Here is a 26,042-nt window from a genome sequence, read left to right on the forward strand (position 1 = left end):
ACATGTGCCAGAAGTGGCACACAGAGCTATCTCTCTGGACATGTGAGCCGTCACCCAGTGTGCTGGCTAGCTGGTCTTCACGCACATGGGAGCACTGGAAGAGCAGCCGCCCGGTGCCCATGTGCACACTGGAAACCGGAAGATCATCTTCGCACCGGGCGGCTGCACCGCGTGTCAAAATGGGGGGACATGCATGCGCACGTGCATGCTGTAAACTAGAAGAGCAGTCGCCCGGCATGCATGCGCACGCTGGGAAGATGATCTTCTGTTTTCCAGCGCATGCTGGCACACTGGCCAGCTGGTTTTTGCACATGCATGCGCGCCAAAAACTGGAACACTAGGTGCACATGCGCACATTGGAAACCGGAAGATCATCTTCCTGGCATGTGCAGGCGCAGCGTGTGGCTGCTCTTCTGGTTTCCAGCATGCACATGTGCATATGCGCCCCTCGTTTCAGCACTCAGTGCCGAAAAGGTTGGCCAACACTGTCCTAGAGTTAGATCGGTGTTTCTCAACCTTGGCTATTTAAGATATGTGTACTTCAATTCCGAGAAATGCCCAACCAGTGTGCTGGCTGGGGAATTCTGGGAGTTGAAGTTCACAAATCTTAAGGTTACCAAGGTTGAGAAACAGTGATCTAAGGATCACATTCATCCCTTCTATATCCAGGAATTCAGTTAATGTGGATAGGTAGTTCCATCCCCTGGAAAGTAATCTACAGTTGGCTTTGGAATCCAGATCAAAAGACAAGAGTTTTGCTAGAAAATGCAGACTGAATGTGGTTTCTCTAATTTTTGGGGGGCTTGTAACTGTACTATTCCTTAATATAGTTGATGATTAATGAGCATGTGCTTGTGTACATATAAAATTGCTGCTTTTAACGGGATCGTATAGTTCCTAATTCTTCAACTGAAATTGGGTAACTTCTCAAAAAGATCCTGGCAACATTTTAAGGCATTCTGAAGCTTTCCAATCCTGTTTGTATGCAATGATGATTGCCATTCTAGATGACTGCCCTGCACGGTCCAGCCGTAGCCTTATAAACTGATTCTTCAATGTATGTGAGTAGTAGCAAGAAAGTATGAAAGTACTTCTCCTATACTTACTTGTAATTATATTATTATTGCCTCTGATCGTATATCCTAAACATTCAGTCCTGTTACCATAAATGATTTATCACAATGCCTCCGAGTTTTAGTAATTTGGATGCTCAATGTTGTTTGAAGGGCCTGTCTACATGTAGCCCTAAATTAACATTGCAGATGGATTCCTGCTAAATTAGACAGTTAAATTATGTATTCACTCATAGAACCTGAACAAAAAAGTAAAGATATACAGTACATAGAAAAATAATGTACATACTTACAAGTTTTTGTCTTTAAAAAAAAATCAAATTATTTCTTCAGGTAGACCTCTATTGTCTAACCTAGGTAGCTTAAAACGTAAAGGTTTCCCTTGCACATATCTGCTAGTTGTTCCTGACTCTAGGGGGCGGTGCTCATCTCCGTTTCAAAGCCGAAGAGCCAGCACTGTCCGAAGACGTCTCCGTGGTCATTTGGCCGGCATGACTAAAGGCCAAAGGCACACTGAACACCAAAGGTGGTCCCTATTTTTCTACTTGCATTGTTTACGTGCTAGATTGGCAGAAACTGGGACAAGTAACAGGAGCTGACCCCATTACGCAGCACTAGGGATTCGAACCGCTGAACTGCCGACCTTTCAATCGACAAGCTCAACGTCTTAGTAGCTTAATGTTGATGAATTCCTAGCTGTGGTAGGATTTTCAGGACCTGTCCTTTTTAACCCACAGCTTTGTTATAGAAATCCTATCAAATGTGGCTTATTTAACCCAGTGGTCTGCAAATTTGGCTCTTTTAAGACTTGTGAACTTCAACTCCCAGAGTTCCTCAGCCAGCTTTGCTGGGAGTTGAAGTCCACAAGTCTTAAAGTTGCCAAGGTTGAAGTCCACAAGTCTTAAAAGAGCCAAGTTTGCAGACCCCTGATTTAACCAATCATGCTTGTGATACGTGATCTCAGCCAGATGGGACAGTTGTGTACAAGCGATTTATTTATTCATTCAGCTTCTACATTGTATTCAATTTATATTTTATTCGTTGGTTAGGGAGTGAGTGTGTATTCATATTCATTCCCTTTGGCTTGAGGAATAAAGCATTGTTGACTGATAACTGATCTCAGTCGATGCTTAAGAGAGTCCTCTGGCCGCACTCGTGAATAAAGATGCAACTTAATTTCAGACTGGGAAGTGTTAATATTTTACCTGGTTCCAAAAGACAGGTTGAACTGGTGGTACTGTGGTTGTGGGCAAGTTCGGTAAGATACAATGTGCAGCCTGAAGGGCAGAGAAGAAGACCAAGAAAGCCTCTTTTCCAGCACAGCCTCTTTTCCTTCCCTTCCCTACCTTGAGATGATGTTGTTCTCCTTCTCAATTATGACAAGGGCTACCACAAAGACCAGAAGAATGGCATACTTGCTCTTCATCCTCAGGCGGTGAAGCAGTTCCCAGATGTCTTGAGACAAGGTGAGGATTTTATCCATGGGAAAAGAATGTATTTTTCAAGAGCCTGCCAGCAAAAATCCCCTCGCGGAGGGAAAATGAAACTTTCCTTGTCCTGCGGTTTTTCGGAGGTATGGAAAGCAGTGTCTGGGATTAGTTTATCTTCTTCAGGAGATGTTCTCCTGTAGAAAGAAGGAGAAGATAGAATGGATTGAACGTTAGGCTGAAGGGCAAAATAAATGCATATAGATTCAAGCCTTTTCTTGGATAATTGCTGGCCTCACACATTATGGTAAGCTGTGATTTGAATTCATCCTGATGCAGAACACAGAATAGAATGGAATGGAATGGAATGGAATGGAATGGAATAGAATAGAATAGAATAGAATTTTTTATTGGCCAAGTGTGATTGGACACACAAGGAATTTGTCTTGGTGCATATGCTCTCAGTGTACATAAAAGAAAAGATACCTTCATCAAGGTACAACATTTACAATACTTAAAGATAGTCATAAGGTACAATTAAGCAATCAGGAAACAATCAATAACAGGATTGAAAGGGACCTTATAGGTCTTCTAGCGCAGAGGCCTCCAACCTTGTCAACTCTAAGCCTGGGACTTAACTCCCAGAATGCCCCAGCCAGCAAAGCTGGCTGAGGAACTCTGGGAGTTGAAGTCCACAAGTCTTAAAAGAGCCAAGTTTGCAGACCCCTGATTTAACCTGATGGCCCTACACACATTGGGGGAGGCACGCTTGACTTGATTTTTATCTCTGGTCAGTGGGTTAATGATCTGGTTTTAGGAGATATAGTGAAAGAATCGGTGTCATGGTCAGATCATTTTCTCCTTCGCCTAGACTTTCGGACCGCCGCTCCCCGCCGCAGGGAGACGGAGCCAGTGCGTTGGTTCCGTCCCAGGCACCTGATGCACACTGGAAACTGGAAGATCATCTTCGCACCGGGCGGCTGCACCGAGTGTCAAAATAGGGGGACGCGTGCATGCTGTAAACTAGAAGAGCAGTCTCCCGGCATGCATGCGCACGCTGGGAAGATGATCTTCTGTTTTCCAGCGCATGCTGGCACACTGGCCAGCTGGTCTTTGCACGTGCATGCGTGCCAAAAACTGGAATACTAGGTGGCCGGTGCACATGCGCACATTGGAAACCGGAAGATCATCTTCCTGGCACGTGCAGGCACACCGCGTGGCTGCTCTTCTGGTTTCCAGCATCCACATGTGCACACGCACCCCTCGTTTCAGCACTCAAGTGCCGAAAAGGTTGGCCAACACTGTCCTAGAGTTAGATCGGTGTTTCTCAACCTTGAGTATTTTAAGATGTGTGTACTTCAATTCCGAAAAATGCCCAACCAGTGTGCTGGCTGGGGAATTCTGGGAGTTGAAGTTCACAAATCCTAAGGTTACCAAGGTTGAGAAACAGTGATCTAAGGATCACATTCATCCCTTCTATATCCAGGAATTCAGTTAGTGTGGATAGGTAGTTCCATCCCCTGGAAAGTAATCTACAGTTGGCTTTGGAATCCAGATCAAAAGACAAGAGTTTTGCAAGAAAATGCAGACTGAATGTGGTTTCTCTAATTTTTGGGGGGCTTGTAACTGTACTATTCCTTAATATAGTTGATGATTAATGAGCATGTGTTTGTGTACATATAAAATTGCTGCTTTTAACGGGATCGTATAGTTCCTAATTCTTTAACTGAAATTGGGTAACTTCTCAAAAAGATTCTGGCAACATTTTAAGGCATTCTGAAGCTTTCCAATCCTGTTTGTATGCAATGATGATTGCCATTCTAGATGACTGCCCTGCACGGTCCAGCCGTAGCCTTATAAACTGATTCTTCAATGTATGTGAGTAGTAGCAAGAAAGTATGAAAGTACTTCTCCTATACTTACTTATAATTATATTATTATTGCCTCTGATCGTATATCCTAAACATTCAGTCCTGTTACCATAAATGATTTACCACAATGCCTCCGAGTTTTAGTAATTTGGATGCTCAATGTTGTTTGAAGGGCCTGTCTACATGTAGCCCTAAATTAACATTGCAGATGGATTCCTGCTAAATTAGAGAGTTAAATTATGTATTCACTCATAGAACCTGAACAAAAAAGTAAAGATATACAGTACATAGAAAAATAATGTAAATACTTACAAGTTTTTGTCTTTAAAAAAAAATCAAATTACTTCTTCAGGTAGACCTCTATTGTCTAACCTAGGTAGCTTAAAAGGTAAAGGTTTCCCTTGCACATATCTGCTAGTTGTTCCTGACTCTAGGGGGCGGTGCTCATCTCCGTTTCAAAGCCGAAGAGCCAGCACTGTCCGAAGACGTCTCCGTGGTCATTTGGCTGGCATGACTAAAGGCCAAAGGCACACTGAACACCAAAGGTGGTCCCTATTTTTCTACTTGCATTGTTTACGTGCTAGGTTGGCAGAAGCTGGGACAAGTAACAGGAGCTGACCCCATTACGCAGCACTAGGGATTCGAACTGCTGAACTGCCGACCTTTCAATCGACAAGCTCAACGTTAGCTTAATGTTGATGAATTCCTACCTGTGGTAGGATTTTCAGGACCTGTCCTTTTTAACCCACAGCTTTGTTATAGAAATCCTATCAAATGTGGCTTATTTGACTCAGTGGTCTGCAAATTGTTTTTTAAGATTTGTGAACTTCAACTCCCAGAGTTCTCAGCCAGCTTTGCTGGGAGTTGAAGTTCACAAATCTTAAGGTTACCAAGGTTGAAGTCCACAAGTCTTAAAAGAGCCAAGTTTGCAGACCCCTGATTTAACCAATCATGCTTGTGATACGTGATCTCAGCCAGATGGGACAGTTGTGTACAAGCGATTTATTTATTCATTCAGCTTCTACATTGTATTCAATTTATATTTTATTCGTTGGTTAGGGAGTGAGTGTGTATTCATATTCATTCCCTTTGGCTTGAGGAATAAAGCATTGTTGACTGATAACTGATCTCAGTCGATGCTTAAGAGAGTCCTCTGGCCGCACTCGTGAATAAAGATGCAACTTAATTTCAGACTGGGAAGTGTTAATATTTTACCTGGTTCCAAAAGACAGGTTGAACTGGTGGTAGCAAGTTGGGGCGGGCAAGTTCGGTAAGATACAATGTGCAGCCTGAAGGGCAGAGAAGAAGACCAAGAAAGCCTCTTTTCCAGCACAGCCTCTTTTCCTTCCCTTCCCTACCTTGAGATGATGTTGTTCTCCTTCTCAATTATGACAAGGGCTACCACAAAGACCAGAAGAATGGCATACTTGCTCTTCATCCTCAGGCGGTGAAGCAGTTCCCAGATGTCTTGAGACAAGGTGAGGATTTTATCCATGGGAAAAGAATGTATTTTTCAAGAGCCTGCCAGCAAAATCTCGGAGGGAAATGAAACTTTCCTTGTCCTGCGGTTTTTCGGAGGTATGGAAAGCAGTGTCTGGGATTAGTTTATCTTCTTCAGGAGATGTTCTCCTGTAGAAAGAAGGAGAAGATAGAATGGATTGAACGTTAGGCTGAAGGGCAAAATAAATGCATATAGATTCAAGCCTTTTCTTGATAATTGCTGGCCTCACACATTATGGTAAGCTGTGATTTGAATTCATCCTGATGCAGAACACAGAATAGAATGGAATGGAATGGAATGGAATGGAATGGAATAGAATAGAATAGAATAGAATTTTTATTGGCCAAGTGTGATTGGACACTCAAGAAATTTGTCTTGGTGCAGATGCTCTCAGTGTACATAAAAGGAAAGATACCTTCATCAAGGTACAACATTTACAATACTTTGTGGCGAAGGTTGTAGAGAGTGTGGTTGCATGGCAGCTCCCCCGGCACCTGGATGAAACTGTCTATCTAGACCCGTTCCAGTCCGGCTTCCGACCCGGTTACAGTACGGAGACGGCTTTGATCGCGTTGGTGGATGACCTCTGGAGGGCCAGGGACAGGGGTTGTTCCTCTGCCTTGGTCCTACTAGATCTCTCAGCGGCTTTCGACACCATCGACCATGGTATCCTGCTGCGCGGTTGGAGGGATTGGGAGTGGGAGGCACCGTTTATCGGTGGTTCTCCTCCTATCTCTCCGACGATGCAGGCGGTGTTGACAGGGGGCAGAGGTCGCCCTCGAGGTGCCTCACTTGTGGGGTGCCTCAGGGTCGATTCTCTCGCCTACCCTGTTCAACATCTATATGAAGCCGCTGGGTGAGGTCATCAGTGGTTTCGGGTGAGTTATCATCTGTACGCTGATGATACTCAGCTGTACTTTTCCACCCGGACCACCCCAACAAAGCGGTCGAAGTGCTGTCCCGGTGTTTGGAAGCTGTACGGGTCTGGATGGGGAGAAACAGACTCAAGCTCAATCCCTCCAAGACGGAGTGGCTGTGGATGCCGGCATCCCGGTACAGCCAGCTGCAACCGCAGCTGATTGTTGGGGGCGAGTTAGTGGCCCCAATGGAGGGGGTTCGCAACTTGGGTGTCCTCCTGGGTGGACGGCTGTCTTTGATGAACATCTGGCGGCCGTCTCCAGGAGGGCCTTTACCAGGTTCGCAGTGCGCCAGTTGCGTCCCTTCCTTGACCGGGATGCCCTATGCACAGTCACTCATGCTCTGGTTACGTCTCGGCTGGATTATTGCAATGCTCTCTACATGGGGCTGCCCTTGAGGTGCACCCGGAGGCTGCAGTTGGTCCAGAATGCAGCTGCGCGAGTAGTAATGGGAGCCATCCGAGGCTCCCGCGTAACACCTCTGCTCCGCAGTCTGCACTGGCTTCCTGTGGTCTTTCGGGTGCGCTTCAAGATTTTGGTTACCACCTTTAAAGCGCTTCATGGCTTAGGACCTGGGTACTTACGAGACCGCCTGCTGTTACCTTATGCCTCCCACCGACCCGTACGCTCTCACAGAGAGGGTCGCCTCAGGGTGCCGTCCGCCAAACAATGTCGGCTGGCGACCCCCAGGAGTAGGGCCTTCTCTGTGGGAGCACGACGCCTGGAATGAACTTCCCCTGGCATACGCCATGCCTGATCTTCGGACCTTCCGTCGTGAACTAAAAACATATCTATTTACTCAAGCGGGACTGGCATGAATTGGTTGATTTTATTGGGGGTTTTAATCTATATTTTAAATTTTAAATTTTAAATTTATTTTAATTTGTCAGCCGTCTACTAATTTGGTCCATTTTAAATATGTTTTAATTGTATATATTTTGTATTTTACTTTGGCTGTACACCGCCCTGAGTCCTTCGGGAGAAGGGCGGTATAAAAATTCAATAAATGAAATAAATGAATAAATGAACCAATCATGCTTGTGATACGTGATCTCAGCCAGATGGGACAGTTGTGTACAAGTGATTTATTTATTCATTCAGCTTCTACATTGTATTCAATTTATATTTTATTCGTTGGTTAGGGAGTGAGTGTGTATTCATATTCATTCCCTTTGGCTTGAGAAATAAAGCATTGTTGACTGATAACTGATCTCAGTCCATGCTTAAGAGAGTCCTCCGGCCGCATTCGTGAATAAAGATGCAACTTAATTTCAGACTGGGAAGTGTTAATATTTTACCTGGTTCCAAAAGACAGGTTGAACTGGTGGTAGCAAGTTGGGGCGGGCAAGTTCGGTAAGATACAATGTGCAGCCTGAAGGGCAGAGAAGAAGACCAAGAAAGCCTCTTTTCCAGCACAGCCACTTTTCCTTCCCTTCCCTACCTTGAGATGATGTTGTTCTCCTTCTCAATTATGACAAGGGCTACCACAAAGACCAGAAGAATGGCGTACTTGCTCTTCATCCTCAGGCGGTGAAGCAGTTCCCAGATGTCTTGAGACAAGGTGAGGATTTTATCCATGGGAAAAGAATGTATTTTTCAAGAGCCTGCCAGCAAAAATCCCCTCGCGGAGGAAAAATGAAACTTTCCTTGTCCTGCGGTTTTTCGGAGGTATGGAAAGCAGTGTCTGGGATTAGTTTATCTTCTTCAGGAGATGTTCTCCTGTAGAAAGAAGGAGAAGATAGAATGGATTGAACGTTAGGCTGAAGGGCAAAATAAATGCATATAGATTCAAGCCTTTTCTTGGATAATTGCTGGCCTCACACATTATGGTAAGCTGTGATTTGAATTCATCCTGATGCAGAACACAGAATAGAATGGAATGGAATGGAATGGAATGGAATGGAATGGAATGGAATAGAATAGAATAGAATGGAATAGAATTTTTTATTGGCCAAGTGTGATTGGACACACAAGGAATTTGTCTTGGTGCATATGCTCTCAGTGTACATAAAAGAAAAGATACCTTCATCAAGGTACAACATTTACAATACTTAAAGATAGTCATAAGGTACAATTAAGCAATCAGGAAACAATCAATAACAGGATTGAAAGGGACCTTATAGGTCTTCTAGCGCAGAGGCCTCCAACCTTGTCAACTCTAAGCCTGGGGGACTTCAACTCCCAGAATGCCCCAGCCAGCAAAGCTGGCTAGGGCATTCTGGGAGTTGAAGTCCCCCAGGATTAAAGTTGACAAGGTTGGAGACCCCTGTTCTAGTGCAATCCCCTGCTGGACAAAATGGCTGCCCATTCTCTTCTTGAAAACTTCCAGTAATGGAGCACCCATGACTTCTAGAGGCAAGCTATTCAACTGAATAATTATTCTGTCAGGAAATTTCTTTTTAGATCTAGGTTGGATCTCTTTTTAATGATCTTCCATCTCTTACGTCTTGTCCTGTTCTCAGATGCTTTGGAGAATAAGTCGACCCCATCTTCTCTGCCCCTCAAGTACTAGATGACTGCTACCTATCACCCTTAGTCTTTCTCTTCATTACACTAGACAAAAAAACGAAAGAAGACTCCGAGGCTAGAAATTCCTCAAAAGTTCCATTTTATTAGAGATTTCATATTGGCACATCTGGGGAAACCCAAATCTGAAAGCTTCCAGGTTTTCCCCACTCATAGGAAAGTTCAAGTCCCTGCCCATCACTCTCATGTCCATCACGTGGTCCAATCCAAACACCATCGCAACTGGAGATGCCTCCCAGTCACACAACCCCAGGTGCGGGCAAGATGTCCTTGACTCTCTGAGAAAGGAATGTTATTATGGCTAGATTTCTCCCCTACTCCATACAATCCCCCCTCCCAGTTTCCCACAGCACTAAATGTGGCAGGCCTGAAGAACCAATGCAAAAGAGGGCTTCCAGGCCTAACACTATGACTGTGAAACTATCTGTCGTGTCCCACTCCTCCGCTGATGGCCGGGTCGGGGAAGTCCATATCAGGCGTGCCTCTGCAGCTCTGCCAAAGTCCTAGCAAAGTTCTCAAGGCAGGCAGGAGACCAGGAAGTGACTTCAGCAATTCAAGGTAGACTTTGCCTGACTCAGAGAATGCCAGAAAGCAGATCCTTTATATAGGCCATGGGGTGTGGCTCCATGACTCAGCACTTATCCAGGCCTGCCCCTCCCTTCCTTCTGCTGACGCCGCCTATCAATTCTCCTGAAGCGAGGATCTCTCCAGGCCCCAGCTGTTGGTAATTGACATTCCTCAGGCTCACATGCTGTGGGGGAGGGGGAGGGGTCTAGTTGCTCCTTTTGCCTGGGCATGGAGCCAGGGCTGGGGGCTGGAGGCACTTCAGGCCCTTCGTCTTGTTCGGCCTGTCTGGGCATGGTGCCAGGCTGGGGCCTGGAGGCATGCCAGGACATTCCTCAACATTCGGAAGGAGATAAGAGGGGCCCGGCTGCGGGGAAAGCGAGCGAGACACAACACTATCCCTGTGGTCATATGTTCATTGATTTACAGGGGCGGAGTTCATACTGTCAGGCCACAAACCATGTTGGCAGCACGGAAGCTTCTGGCCTAATATGGCTTCCAAAGCTATCCTAGTAACTATCCTAGTAACTAGAACTTTGAAAGATGCTTGCTTCAGAGTTTTACTTGGAGTTGGGTGGTTTTCTGGAATGCTGACACATGTCTTATGTATCACAAGGGCTGATGTGAACACAGTATGCTAAGCCACAAACCAACCACATTTTGACTTAGTGTAATGCATATGTCTTAACTTCTGGGTGCAGAAAGAGTGGTCTTGTCTAGCTCTTTGATGGTTAGGATTTCATTTTGAAGAGGTCTGTGGGGCATGTCCTTGATTTAGGCGTCCATCCCAAAAAAATATATATACAATTTTATTTCTTTGCAATTCAGTGTTAAGCAGCATAAAACAACAAACCCAAAGTACAAGTAGTCCTTGAGTTATGAGCGTAATGAAGCCTGCCCATCCTGGTTATAAGTCAGATCACCTCGTACAATCAACCTGATTTTGCAAGTTTTTTCCATAGCATCATTAAGCAAAGGCTGCCATTAAGTAAACAATGTGGTCATTAAGTGAACCCAGGGTTTGCCACATGGTGTTTTTGCAAAAACCAGCATTTATTTCTGGTTTTTTTTTGTTTTGTTTTTTTGTAAAAACATCATAAAACCTGGTTATTGTAAAAGCAGGCGGCTGCAAACAGCTGTAAATGCAGGTCAGTTGCTGAGTGCAACTGGACAAGGCAGGATTGCCAGAATTTTGAATCTGGGTTATAAATACACGCAAAGAGATCAGTCATAATTTCAAACAGTCACTAAGCGAATGGTCATATGTCAAGGACTACTTGTATGCCAACCTTGCTGGCTAAACAGTTTGTCAAATTGTTCTCCTTACATTAAAAATATCCCTCTTGCATAGAAAAAAACTAGCTTATCAAAAACATTTAGCCCACACTTTTCCCTCACGTGTTTATTATTTTATAGATATAGAAAAGCGTTTTTTTTAAAAAATATATATATATATGCCTGAACATTATAGCAGTGAAATAATACTTAGAGCTGTAACCTGATCCTCTTTGTTTTCCTCCCTGTTCTGCCTTTTGGGAGACTGTTTTTTCCCCCCATTAATTTTCTGAGAATCAAAGCTGTGGCTTTGCCATCATGGCTGATAAAATTCATTAGGCGTGCGGTTAATGAAGACAACAGGGCACACTTTAGCAATTACATATTTCAGATCTTCTGCAAGCTGCTCTTAACTATTCGTGAAAGCAGCTTTTTTCTCTCTCAAGCCTTCAGGCAGCCTGGGGGGGGAAAAAAGGATGTTGCTGCTGTAGGAAGCAAATTGCCTTCAGACCAGGGGTCTCCAACCTTGGCAACTTTAAGACTTGTGGACTTCAACTCCCAGAGTTAAGTAAATGCATGCAAAGCTGGCTGAGGAACTCTGGGAGTTGAAGTCCACAAGTCTTAAAGTTGCCAAGGTTGGAGACCCTTGCTTCAGACCATCTTTCATTAAAGCAGCTGCCAGAATGGAGAAACAGACAATATCACACGGCAGAAGAAACAATGCTGGTCCAGCATATTTGACAACTGAGGCCAACTTTTAAAAGAAGCAAAAGAAAACAAGCTGATTCTTGTTAGCTAGATTAATTACCATATTTAAAGAAAAAAAAACGATCAATCCTAAGAATATTAAACTTGCTATCTTGCCATAGAGACACAAAGAGCTAGTAATTACCTTCCAGGGGGCATTTTTCTTCCAACAAACTCAGAGTGCAGTGAAAGCTTATTGGGGCTATATAGCCAAATCGCTCCTCCCAGGGTTTAACACTTGCTTGATGGAAGGCTTAAAGAGACAGCCTTCTAATGTGGACCAAAGGTGGGTTTCAGCAGATTCTGACCAGTTCTAGAGAACCGGTAGCGGAAATTTTGACTGGCCCCACCCCCATCTATCTCTGCCTCCCAGGTCCCAGCTGATCGGGAGGAAATGGGGATGTTGCAGTAACCTTCCCCTGCCACGCCCACCAAGCCACACCCACCAAGCCATGCCACGCCCACAGAACCGGTAGTAAAAAAATTTGAAACCCACCACTGATGTGGACAATATATAAACTGCAAAGTTGGCATACTGAAATGAAAACACATGTCCTTGAAAAGGCCAAGCAGTTTTTTTTCCCCCACAAGAGCTCTGACTCCATGGGACTGGTTTTCTCAAATTCTTCATTTCTTAGTCTAGGGTGGACAACTATGGCCCCTTTATGACCAGTGGACTTCAACTCCCATAATTCTTGAGCCAGCTAGCCTGTTTGTACATGGCTGGCTCAGGAATTCTGGGAGTTGAAGTCCAAAGGTCATAAAGGGGCCCAACCCATTTTAGTCCTTTGGTTTGTTAAACTGTGGCACTGGCTTAACCTAGCAAATTCTAGTGTCCCACAATGCATTCCTTGAAACACTAATCCACTTAAATTTTAGATATTTTTGCTTTTGCCAATACTTGTCATTGTACATGTTATCATATTTACCGTATTTTTCGGAGTATAAGATGCACTTCCCCCCCCCTAAAAGGAGGTGAAAATTTGGGTGCATCTTATCCCCTGAATGTAGCCCCTCCCACCCACTGGCCCCCACCCTTTGGCCTCTGCCTCCCAGCAATTTACCTCCTTGCAGCAAGCAGCAAGAAGAAACATTCTTTCATTTCAGCTTCAGCACAGCCTAATTAGCACAAGCTGATTGGTCTCTCAACTCTCAGCTGTTTCAGGCTGCAGGGATTGCCATGGCCTATAGGTGCGCGGGCCTCTGCTGCCTCTGCTGCTAACTCCAAAGGTAAATTGCTGGGAGCAGGTTTTTTTTCTTGTGCTAATCAAGCTATGCTGAAAATGAAAATGAAAGTAAAGCAGGTTATTTGCTGTTTGCTGCAAGAGGCAAAATTGCTGAGAGGCAGAGGCAGATTCCTTTTTCTTGTTTTCCTCACCAAAAAAGGTAGGTGCGTCTTATAGTCCGGAGCGTCTTATACTCTGAAAAATATGGTAATATCATTGTAGTATTTACATTATTTACATTATCCACGCCCCATTAAGGGGCGTGCATAAGAGCACAAGCATGCCTACCGTTCCTGTCCTATTGTTTCCTTTCGTTATATCCAATTAATATAGTTATTACATACTCATACTTATATATATGCTTATATATTGTATAGTAATTTCATGCTTATGCTTATATATACTGTGTGACAAAATAAATAAATAAAAATAAATAAATTATCATTTAATATAGGCTGGATCTCACTTATAGATGTTAGTTAGCTTGTTTTATAAATGCATTTTAACTCTGTTTTAAATTCCATTTTGTTTATTATCCAGGCTGGTCTCTGACCACACAATAAATTGAATTGAAATTGCCCAATGCTACTGCCTGCAATTAAATAAGTCTTGCTTTCTTGAATTGAACATGGAGGTCAGGGTGCTTTGAACAAGGGTTTGTGTATCAGTTATGTTTCATTGTAATTTCACCAGTATCTATATTTGCTCAATATGCTAATCCATAAATAATTAAAACTATCGGCTGGGGGGAGTTTACATTCAGAAAATGTACTGAACTGGATATTTACATATACAGAGCTACAAACTGTTCATCACATTTTGGCCTAGTAAGTTGTGTGAAACGACTAGTACTCTAAGATTTTATTGCTGGTATTTGTACCTGATCCCATCCTGTTTTAATACTTTAGTTTTAACCAGCAGTTTTTAGCCCCAAATATAGATTTAATGGGAATTACAGAGTGATATATTTGGCCACCTAATAAGAAGGAAGGACTCACTGGAGAAGAAGCTAATGCTGGGAAAGATTGAAGGTAAAAGAAGAAGGGGATGGCAGAGAATGAGGTGGCTGGATGGACTCACTGAAGCAGTTGGTATGAACTTAAATGGACTCCGGGGGATGGTAGAGGACAGGAAGGCCTGGAGGAACATTGTCCAAGGGGTTACGATGGGTTGGACATGACTTCACAACTAAAAACAACAATAGAGTGATATATTGTAAGTCGCCCAGAATTACCCTGTGGAAAGATAAATTACCAATAAATTTAATCAATCAATAAAATAAATAAATATAGTGGTACTAACAATAAGAGTTATTTTTTTCCTTAATTAAGAGGTATAGTATTAGTAGATATGAACGTATTGTATTATTTTGTTGTTTGGCATAGTGCTTCTATGACTGTTCTTCAGTGAGTATTTTGTTCTAATCAAATAATGGAGTTTAGTCTGCTAGTCCAGGGGTCTCCAACCTTGGCAACTTTAAGCCTTGTGGACTCCCAGAATTCCTCAGCCAGCTTTGCTGGGACTTAAGTCCACCAGGCTTAAAGTTGCCAAGGTTGAAGATGCCTGTGCTACTCAATGAATAAAATAAAGATCCAATTTGATAAAACAGAGAGGCAGAGAGCCTTGGAGTGTAAACGGAAGAGATCCATTTTCTTCATTGTGTGTCATTTCTTGCCTCAAGATGCTTTGTTTTTTACCGATGGAATTGCTCAGATTCACCTCCAGTGTTAAGCAAGAGAGATTGCCTTGACAGTCACTTGCCCCGGCATGCTCAAAATGGCAACTATTTATTGGGGGGAAAAAATACTCCATTAAACCGTAAGACTCAAATATCATCCTTATTCAAGGTGACTGAGAAAGAAGAGACCTCACAGTTCTAGGTGCATTTGGATGAAACAGATTTCCTGTGTGACAGACCTGGAAGCCATCTTTTACAGCTGGGCCTTCAGGCCTGCCACATTTTCTACTGTGGGAAAATGGGAGGGGGGATTGTATAGAGTATGGGTGATATATAATCAAAATAACATTCTTTTCTCAGAGAGTCAAGGCCATGATGCCCTGCAGCTGCCATGAGGGGGCTCGGAGGTATCTTCTGTTTTGGATAGGGCCTGATTGGATCATGTGATTGACATGTGGGTTCTGGGCAGGGACTTTCTTTTGGGTGGGGAAAACCTGGAACCTTTCAAATTCGGGTTTTCCCAGATGTGCCAATATGACATCTTCAATAAAATAGAACTCTAGTCTCAGAGTCTTCCTTCATTGGGTATGTTACTTGGAACCCTGACATTGGGACAATTTCAGTCAGTTGTAGAGCTAGGAAAGATTTAAGGAAATCTTGCGTATATAAGCAAGTCTATATTACATCACTCTGAATTAGATAAATTACTGTATTATTTTATTATTATTATTATTAGGCCCTGTGCAGAGCACATTGGGCAGCAAGAGTTTTCCAGTGGTTTTTGATCATTCGCAGCATCTTCGATATCGTCTCAAAGGACATTAATAATCTTAAGATCTTCTGAAGTGTTTGCTGCTAAGTTTTCTGAGGCTGGCCTTGTTTTCTCTTTCCTTCAGGAAGTATCCAACATAGTACCATTTCTGTATGTCAGTCTTTATGCAAGGGTCCTCTTTGTAGACTTTTGCTCAGCATTCAACACCATCAATCCCGACACCCTTCTAACTAAACTATAGATAACCAGCTACAGGTAACCTGAATAGAGTTGTAAGTGGATCACAAGCTTCCTAACAAACAGGAAGCAGCAGGTGAAACTAAGCAGAATCACATCTGTACAATTAACACAGGGCTCCCCCAAGGCTGTGTGCTCTCCCCACTTCTCTCTATATACCAATGACTGCATCTCTAACGATCCATTTGTTAAACTACCAAAGTTCGCAGATGACACAACAGTGATCGGTCTCATTTGAGACAATGATGAATTGGAGGTTGAACAACTAGCCTCGTGGTGCAACCGGAACAATCTGGAACTGAACACACTCAAAACTGTAGAAATGGTGGTAGACTTTAGGAGAAACCCTTCCATACTTCCACCTCTCACAATACTAGACAACACAGTATCAACAGTAGAAACCTTCAAATTTCTAGGTTCTACCATATCGCAAGATCTAAAATGGACAGCTAACATCAAAAACGTCATCAAAAAAGGACAACAAAGAATGTTCCTTCTGCGCCAACTCATAAAGCTCAAACTGCCCAAGGAGCTGCTGATCCAGTTCTACAGAGGAATTATTGAGTCTGTCATCTACACCTCTATAACTGTCTGGTTTGGTTCTGCAACCCAACAAGACAGCCACAGACTTCAGAGGATCATTAGAACTGCAGAAAAAACAATGGCTACCAACCTGCCTTCCATTGAGGACTTGTATACTGCACGAATCAAAAAGAGGGCTATGAAAATACTTACAGATACCTCACATCCTGGACATAAACTGTTTCAACTCCTACCCTCAAAACGACACTATAGAGCACTACACACCAGAACAACTAGACACAAGAAGTTTTTTCCCAAACACCATCACTCTGCTAAACAAATAATTCCCTCAACACTGTCAAACTATTTACTAACTCTGCACTACTATTAATCTTCTCATTGTTCCCATCACCCATCTCCTTCACTTATGACTGTAACTTTGTTGCTTGTATCCTTACGATTTATACTGTAATTGATTGTTTCCTGATTGCTTAATTGTAGCCTATGACTATCATTAAGTGTTGCATCATTAAGTGTTAAATTTGTACCTTATGACTTTTATTAAGTGTTGTAAGTGTTGCACCTTGATGAAGGTATATTTTATGTACAATGAGAGCATATGCAGCAAGACAAATTCCTTGTGTGTCCAATCACACTTGGCCAATAAAAAATTCTATTCTATTCTATTCTATTCTATTCTATTCTATTCTATACTGGCGTACGTAAGATATGGCCAGAAAGCTGCCTTCGGTTTTTGCGCCAAGAAAACATTGATAAGGAACATGCACAAAGTATTATTTGAACAAATTGCCATTAAATTGTTGACCTCAAAGAAAATAAATATAAGTAGACTGAAGGGGCAGTCTTGCAACAGCAATGCTTAAGAAGCTTGTAAATAATGAACCCATTTCTGAAGTATAAAAGATGGTGCTGCTGGGCCTTGCCTCAGAGTAGGTATTAAGCTGAGAAGTATAATACGGCAGTATTTCAGGAGGAGGAGGAGGAGGAGGAGGAGAAGAATAAGAAGAGGAAAGAGAAGGAGAAGAAGAAGAGGAAGAGGAAGAGGAAGAAGAAGAGAATTATCATTAAAGAAATGAGGGGTTGGAACAGCACCTATTAATAAAAATAAAATTGTTTAAACTACAACTCTTGCTAAAGTAATGAAAAGACATCAACTACCAAAAAAAACAAAACCCCCAGACAAAAACAATAATAAGAATCAGTGTGGAACAGGGGTGTCAAACTGGATTTCTTCAAGGACCGGGTCAGCATTGTAGTTCTCTGCAGGCTAGCTGGGGATGGGGGGAGATGGGAAGGGCACCTCCTGCAGCAGCCTGCCAGCCGAAATGGGCCACAGAGGGGCTGCACAAGCACCCCCGCATCAGCATGGATGGCCTCCTGCAGCACCCTGCTGGCCGACCGGGGTGCGAAGGAGCCATGCGCAGCCCCCCCGTGCCCCGTTTTGGCTTCCAGAGGCACCACAGGCTGGTCCTTTGTTATTTCCAGGCCTTGACACCCCGGTGTAGAACAAATAACGAAATATTTCATCACCATAAAAATTCACCCACTTTTTAGCAGCAAAAAAGATACGTATTCCCCATGTGTTTTACCAGGTTTTACCCCCAGATAAACGTCTGTTGGATTGTAACCAAGGAAGGCAGAACAAGATAGGACTTTAGCAGAGACAACCATCCATTAATTAACCTGCGTAGGAAATGTCGGACTACGCTGCAGTGGAAAATTTATAATCCCGTGATTTTTCTCTTTGAGTGTGCTACTTAAATAAGAGTGGAAGTATCTGGAATGCGCAGCATATGGAGACCTGGTGTTTACATCAAGCCTTGAAGGCCATTCTCTTCTGCTGTTGGAACAAGGGTCCAACTCAGAGAGAACCATTAAAAAAATAGGGGGGGGGCTCCCTCTCTTGGCAACCTCCATCCTGTCTGGGAGAAGCAGCTGGTGAGAGCATCCATCAACCTCTGCTCTTTACATTTCTCTGTTTCCAAAATAAATCTCTTCCAAAGACTCCATGCTGCACTTCCCCTCTATAATTTACAGAATCCTTTGCCCCCAGCTCTGAAATGCAACTCTCTTTCTAGCAGCCCACCTTGTCCCTCCAGCCAGCTGTTTATTTGCAGAAGCCAAAGACTCAACTCTGATCTGCAAATGAAGAGAAGGGGCCTAGAGCTAAGGCACATCTTGAAAAGGGGGGCAGGGGGGGCGAGAACCGCCAGTTCTTTGAAAGGAGTTATTTAATTACACTTCACTGAACAGCTGCCCGCTTTCTCCATTCAAAAAAATAAAATGAAATCCTCATCTGTCTATTCTTCATCTGCAGACACGTTACTGCTACTGAGCCTCAGTGGTGAAATCCACATTCTTTTTACCACCGTTTCTGTGGGCATGGCTTTGTGGGCGTGGCGTGGCTTTGTGGGCGTGGTTTTGTGAGTGTGGCAGGGGAAAGATACTGCAAAATCCCCATTCCCACCCCACTCCAGGGGAAGGATACTGCAAAATCCCCATTCCTTCCCCACTCCTGGGGGAAGGATATTGCAAAATCTCCATTCCCACCCCACTCTGGGGCCAGCCAGAGGTGGCATTTGCCAGTTCTCCGAACTACTCAAAATTTCCGCTACTGGTTGTCCAGAACCTGTCAGAACCTGCTGGATTTCACCCCTGCTGAGCCTGCTGTGGAAAGGGGGAAGGGGAGATGTTCCATATTCCATGTCCACCTTTTACAATTTGCCCCCCCCCCCCAGAAATATTCTATTAAAACCAGAGGTGGGATCCACTTATCTTCCCTACCGGTTCGCAAATGTGAGCGTGCTCGCTTCACTTGCCTGCGTCAGCTTCCATGCATGCACATGGCCTTCAAAGCGTGGCAAAAATAGGATAACATTACATCCAGGCGGTTGAGCGGGGCCCACCGCAGTTGCCACTAGCGGTTCGCCCGAATCTGACATAACCCGTCTGAATCCCACCACTGATTAAAGCTATCTTCGTCCTCAATTGTCAACATGCCTGTTGCTTATAATTCCAGTCGGAATTGTACTTAATGGTTTTTTGTCTACAGTTAACTTTTGGGCTTCCCCTAATAATCAGCGGAATGGCTTGCCTCCAAAAGTTGTGGTTGCTCCAACACTGGAGATTTTTAAGAAGAGATTGGACAGCCATGGTATTGAGATCTCCTGCTTGAGCAGGGCGTTGGACTGGATGACCTCCAAGGACCCTTCCAACTCTGTTATTCTTTCATTTGTATGCCACCAATTCTCACATTTCCTAAGCAGATTGCTGCAAAGGCAATAAATCCTCTATAAAATACTCCAAAAAGCCAAGCCCATTAGAAACCGATACTAATAAAAGTGTTTAGCAAAAAATACCAACCCCAGACGAGGAAGTTGTTCAGCCTTAGCCATCTGGATGCACCAAGGCTAAGATTGAAGCTTTGCCCAACAAGGGAGCAAGTGCTATTAACCTCTGCTTCCCCTCCCTCCCTTCAACCAAGACATCAGCATCAAATCAACTTGTCTCTACTTGCAATTACAAGAGATAAAAGAACTGTTTCATGGAAGCCCAGCAACGAGAGCAAGAAACAGCCTGCATTAGTAGAGGTCTTATGCCTACAGCCCGGACCAGCACTGCATTGCTCCTCTTCAATCCCATGCTGTTTTTAGGGTTGCAGGTCTCACCATTCATATTGTTCAGCCTTTTTATCACCTTTTATGTGTTTGCCTTCTGAAACACCTTTTAATCAAAGTAGCTGTCCTCTTTCATCTTAAATGAAGGATGTTTTGGTTTATCAATTAATTCATTAAAACTAAACATTTAAACCACTGATATGCTAGGTACTATATGATCACTTGTTTGTGTTGTCCTCAAGGAGAAACTGACAAATAGCCTATTGGACTACCAGAGGCCATAGGTCTCAGAAGGATAGCAGGCCCTTAAAAATGCTACATAAACCAAAGGGTTAGATAGAAAGATTTCAAAGCGTATCAGAATTGTTTGTAATCCCGCCGAGCTGTTGCTGAGAAATGTGATTCTGCAAAGTACGTGGTTTTGAGATATATTTGGAATCAGGACCTTGAAACTGTGGGAAATAGAGAACTGAAAGTAGCCAATGGATAGAGGTTTGAGATGTACACAGGTGTTTGCAGAGAGTGACAGTCAGTAAGAATATAAGAAAGAATGGGAAAGTGTGTCGTGTCCCACTCCTCCGCTGACGGCCGGGTCAGGGAAATCCAAATCAGGCTTGCCTCTGCAGCTCTGCCCAAAGTCCTAGCAAAGTCCTCAGAGCAGGCAGGAGACCAGAAAGTGACTTCAGCAAGATAAATTCGACTTTGCCTGACTCAGAGACTGCCAGAAAGCAGATCCTTTATATAGGCCATGGGGTGTGGCTCCATGACTCAGCACTCATTAAGGCCTGCCCCTCCCTTCCTTCTGTTGCCTCCGCCTATCCAATCTTCTGATGCGAGGGTCACTCCAATCAGCTGTTGGAAGTAAACTTTCCTCAGGCTCACATGCTGTGGAGGAGGGGGAGGGGTCTAGCTGCTCCGTTTGCCTGGGCATGGAGCCAGGGCTGGGGCCGGGGGATGCGCCCTCCTCTGCAGCCTGCTTGGGCATGGAGCCAGGGCTGGGACCGGGAGGTGCCCCCTCCTCTGCAGCTTGTCTGGGCATGGAGCCAGGACTGGGGCCGGGAGGCATACATTCCTCCGTGTTCGGGAGCAGATAAGCAGACCCCGGCTGCGGTGAGAGCGGACAAGACACAACAAAGTGAAACTATGGAATGTGCATGTCAGTAAAAAAGAAGATATCAGAAATGTGACTTGAGATGAGAATGGTGTCCTTTGCCCGATAGCAGTCCTTGTAGGACTTGCTATGTGTCATTGGATCCCATTGCAATGGTTTAATAATGTCAATTTTGTTGTGGAATTGCATTGCTATGTTGGCTATTCATGTTCCAAATTGCTCATGAAAATAAACCTCTGAATCCTAAACGTAAGATTTATTGCTCTTCGGGTTTTTTTATTGGGGTCTTTTGATAATACACTGTTTGCTTCTGAAAACCTTTAGGAGGACTTTTTTAGTATTTTCCTGCAAGTGCAGGATCAACCAAACATTGATTCATAGATTGTGACCAACTGACTTGTCACCTGAGCCTGACATTATGGGTTGAGAGAGAGTGAACTGGCAACCTTTCATAAGGTGGGACTAGAGCTCACGGCTCCTGGTTTCTAGTCTGGTGCTTTAACTATTACCCCAAACTGTCTCTCTATTCTAAAGAGGACTGCTTGAATTTGGGGGCAAGTTGTTCCAAAGAAAGGGAAGGTTGATGTCCCAAATCCAGATTCCTTTTCAATTTGGTAAACAAAGGAGCAGATTCTACGTGAACAAGGCGTTTCCAGAAGTAACTAGAGAACTAGCCATAAAAGCATTTATACGTAATCATCAGTACTTCAAAATGGTCCCAGAAGTTACCGGCAGCTAATGCAGTTGCTCCAGATCTGGGGTTATTTTGTGAAACCAGCTAATACTGATCAGCAAATGGTCCCCCATATTCTGCGCCCACTGTATCATCTTCCAGGACAGTCCTGCATAAATTAAATTGCAATAGTCTAAAATTTAGTCTAACCAAGAGTAGTCCAATAAGACCTTTCATTCACTCTCTATTTTTTGCACGGGAAGCTGTTTGGGATTAATAATTGTTCATGGCATTTTGAGGGGACATATGACATGTAATGTTAAATTGTATTCCTAAAATTTGATATCCACCAAAGTATAAATAACGCTGGATTGAGTTTAATGGGCTTCTATCATTGGAGAAGATCCCATCCAAGTTTAATTTGTTGTTTTGAGATTTGAACGTTTTGCTTTATATCCATTTATTTCAACATCTTTACATTCTTTTTGGTTTATTTTCTCCCCCCAAAATGTCCATTCTGTTCTTTGAATCTGGTGTTTGTTTTGCTGCTTTCTGCATTAAAGCAATATATTAAAAAACTGTTTCCTGGCAAAATAGCTCTGAAACTATTTTCCTTGAAATATATTATTTGATACTTTTCCCAACTTTAACAGAAAACAGCAGCTAGAAGGAATGTATTCAGTGAGTAAATAGCACACTTGCACACCGAATCTGTATGCCTGTAGTTTTTGTTTTGTTTTGTTTTGTTTGCTGCTGTTCTTGATCACACATTACTGGTCTTAATTAAATGATGTGCTTCTTGGTATATGGTATGGTTCCCAGATCCAGTAACAAGTATCAAAGTTGCAGAATCCCAATTGGAAGAAAAAGTATTTTTCCGATGAGACCAGTCTATCAGGGCAACCTGGTCTGCCCAAATATGAGACGGAGCATACTGCTCCCACTTTCACCTTTCAGCCCTAATCCAGGAGCCTTCACAGGCAGTCGCTTCCGCACCAAACTATTTTTTTATTAAATTTAAATTTACCGAGAAAGAGATAAAGGGAGACTAGTAGAGCTATTTCAAGCTTTTTTAGCTCTCATCAGCTAGTCATGCCCTTCTGGGATTCGAACCGACAAAGAAAATTTATTTCTTTGTCGGTAAATTTAAATTTAACCCAATTGGAAGATTAAAACAGAGTTGTAGAACATAGAATAACAGAGTTGGAAGGTACCTTGGAGATCTACTCAGTGGTGGGATTCAAGTAATTTAACAACCGGTTCTCTGCCCTAATGATTTCTTCCAACAACCAGTTTGTCAAACTGCTCAGAAAGTTAGCAACCGGTTCTCCCGAAGTGGTGCGAACTGGCTGAATCCCACCACTGGATCTACTAGTCTAGCTCTGCTTGTGCAGGAGACCATATACCAGGGGTGTCAAACTCGATTCCACTGAGGGCCGCATCAGGGTTGTGTTTGACCTCGGGGGCTGGGATGGGTGTGGCCAAAGTAGCCAAGGCCAGCTTGATGTCAGTCGTGTTGGGGGCGTCTGAGTGGCCCGAGCAATTCTGCCAGCGAAAACAGGCTCCCGAACTTCCGTTTTCAGCCATGACAGCCTCATGTCGCCCTCTTGCCAGTGAAAATGTTTTAGCTGGCAGAGGCACTGGGGACTGGTCCTTTACTGTTTCTAGGGTGGCCCCAGGAGCCAGATCTAAGCACCCTGAGGGCCGGATCTGGCCCCCGGGCGTTGAGTCTGACACCCCTGCCCTATACCATTCCGGACAAATGGCTGTCCAGTCTCATCTTCAAAACCTGTGATGTTGGAGCACCCACACCCTCTAGAGGCAAGCAAATCTCCACTCCAAAGGCTACCTTATCCATACCTTCTCCTTCCCCTGGTCCTTTCCTGCTGATGCCTTCTCTTCACCACCAGTTTTGCCTAAAAGACAACTCTGTGGGAAGGCAGGATCCACAGTTCTCACAAAATTATAAGTGCAGTCTAGTTACATCATTGCTGGATCAGATCCATGATCCCTCTTGTCCACCACATGGTTTAATGTATGTGTTTTTGTCCCACCAGCTGCCAGCTGAGCTGGTGGCAGACTCGGACGATGAGGAGGTTGGGGAGGAACTTGGGCCAGTTCTGGAGTCTGGAGAAGGCTCTGATGGCTGCTCTGCATCGAACGGAGAGATAGAGCCAGGGCCGTCCGACATTTCCCAGCCACCGGAGAGGCATCTGCCTTTGGAGGCTGAGATGAGTGAGGAGGAAGAACAGCTGGGGCCTGGTCCAGATGCACGTATGCAGAGAGCAGTTAGGAGAAGTGAACAACGGAGGACAAGGAATTGACTCGGGAAGCAAAGCACACGTGGATGCTGAATGGCCCCTCCCTGGCTGGGGAATAAATAGAAGGAAAGGGGAGTGGTTGTCATAGGAGACAGGAGTTTGTATTTCTGGAGATTTTGCTCATTGTGTTTTTTGATGCCAGAGCTTTATTTGCAGCCTTTCGGCTGGGAGCTCACGGCCTTGCAATTATCACAAGGAACTGATAAGGTCTGTTGCTACCATTAACTCCTTGCAGGACTCTTGCCTGGACTTTTCGGTGGGTGAATGCCATTAATTCACAAGAGGTAAATAAAGAGGGGGGTTTTTTGGTGACAAGGTGTCCTGTTTCTTGCTTCTGCTAAGACTGGGTCAGAACAGTCTGTGAAGCCCCAACACCTCTGCATTCCTCACCTTCTTCTGCCCCTGGCATTCAGTGGGCAGGGATACCCATTGCACAAGGTGCAGTGAGTACCAATAAAAGAGAATATTTCTAGCTCAGGGTTGAATTCTTCTGCTGAACCTATTTTGGTACTTTTGCTCCCCTGAGAAAATCTGCACCTCTTACATGTAGGAAGCACCCCAAGGGAAACTGCCTTCTGGATATACTTTATTCTTATTACAGGCAGAAAGCAAATCTTCCTTTTTTCGTCAAACCTCAAAACATTTCCAGTGTGGTTTATTTTTAAGAGCTGAGAAATGAAAATAAATCTGCATTTTACAGCCTCATTGGCACTTTACAATTATAGCACCCTACAACAGTTTGAATCTAGGTAGTGAGCAGCAAAACCAGGAAGACCTATTTTAAAAATCAATTTGGATTATTAAACCTTTTTTCCATTGAGTCAATCAAGCTGTAATCCTTTTGCAAGTTCTTATTTAAATCAAAGAAAGCCATTAAACACTTGCTAGAGCCAGAAAATGGATGATCTTAGGTTTTTGTTGAACAGACCCCAATTCTTAATTCTATCTTTTAATATTGGACAAAATATTGGAATTTGGTATGAAAAGGGTTCACTTATCCTCAATGAAAAATCCGTATTTGATTTCTGTACTTGGTGTTATTTTAACTCTCAGCTGTTTGTTTCTTATCTCAGAAAAAAAAATGTGGAATCAGGAGAAAACATTAAAGAAAGAGAAAAGAAAAAAATGGTAGATACTGTATTTCTTTAGCCCTTTGTTGCATATACTGAGGAACACATTCTGCCTAGATTGTGTCTGGTCCATTCCATGCCCTGTATAAAGGAGTGCCTTAATACTACATATAAAACCAATTACATGTAGGGATAACAACATTTTGGAAACAGTTTCTATATGTTTTATAAAGCAGTACAGAAAGAGTGCCATACTAATTTTCTAGAATCATTTTTTTAAAATTTGCATTTATATCCTGCCCTTCTCCGAAGACTCAGGGCGGCTTACACTATGTCAAGCAATAGTCTTCATCCATTTGTATATTATATACAAAGTCAACTTATTGCCCCCAACAATCTGGGTCCTCATTTTACCTACCTTATAAAGGATGGAAGGCTGAGTCAACCTTGGGCCTGGTGGGACTTGAACCTGCAGTAATTGCAAGCAGCTGCTGTTAATAACAGACTGTCTTACCAGTCTGAGCCACCAGAGGCCCATATAAAAACTATTTATTTATAAAATGTATATGCTGCTTCTCTATAGTTATACCCTGTTTCCCCCAAAATAAGACATCCCTGATAATAGGCCCAATCAGGCTTTTGAGCACATGGCAATAAAACCATAGCTTATTTCAGGGTTCAAAAAAATATAAAATAGGGACTTATTTTCAGGGAAACACTGTATTTCGTTGTAGAAAATGTGGCAAATATCACTATCTCGCTTAAATAATTCTTAGAAAGCTGGGGCCTTACCCTAGTTCAATCCATAAGACTTATTCAGGATTATAGTTAAGCATGCTTAGGGTCAAAAGCCTTATATTTGGGTTCCTACCAATGCATCTTAAAATACATTA

General features: G+C 43.5%; 1 protein-coding gene across 6 annotated transcripts in view; it reads right to left on the reverse strand.

Annotated features, from left to right (window-relative positions):
* Window positions 1–26,042, reverse strand: part of CHST3 (carbohydrate sulfotransferase 3) — a 78,965-nt gene that overhangs the window by 8,883 nt on the left and 44,040 nt on the right. Inside the window, exon 2 of one of the 6 annotated variants that reach the window (XM_058188501.1) lies at window positions 8,231–8,508. In XM_058188501.1, coding sequence (XP_058044484.1) covers window positions 8,231–8,367 — 137 coding nt within the window. In that variant the 5' untranslated portion in view covers window positions 8,368–8,508. Of the gene's footprint in view, window positions 1–1,366; window positions 1,521–2,419; window positions 2,690–4,683; window positions 4,904–5,586; window positions 5,780–8,230; window positions 8,509–26,042 lie in introns of those variants that run through there. The other 5 variants (XM_058188503.1, XM_058188505.1, XM_058188502.1 and 2 more) reach the window with 5 other exon arrangements.

Source organism: Ahaetulla prasina, chromosome 6 (genome assembly GCF_028640845.1).
Source record: "Ahaetulla prasina isolate Xishuangbanna chromosome 6, ASM2864084v1, whole genome shotgun sequence".
In the NCBI taxonomy this organism is placed as follows: Eukaryota; Metazoa; Chordata; class Lepidosauria; order Squamata; family Colubridae; genus Ahaetulla; species Ahaetulla prasina.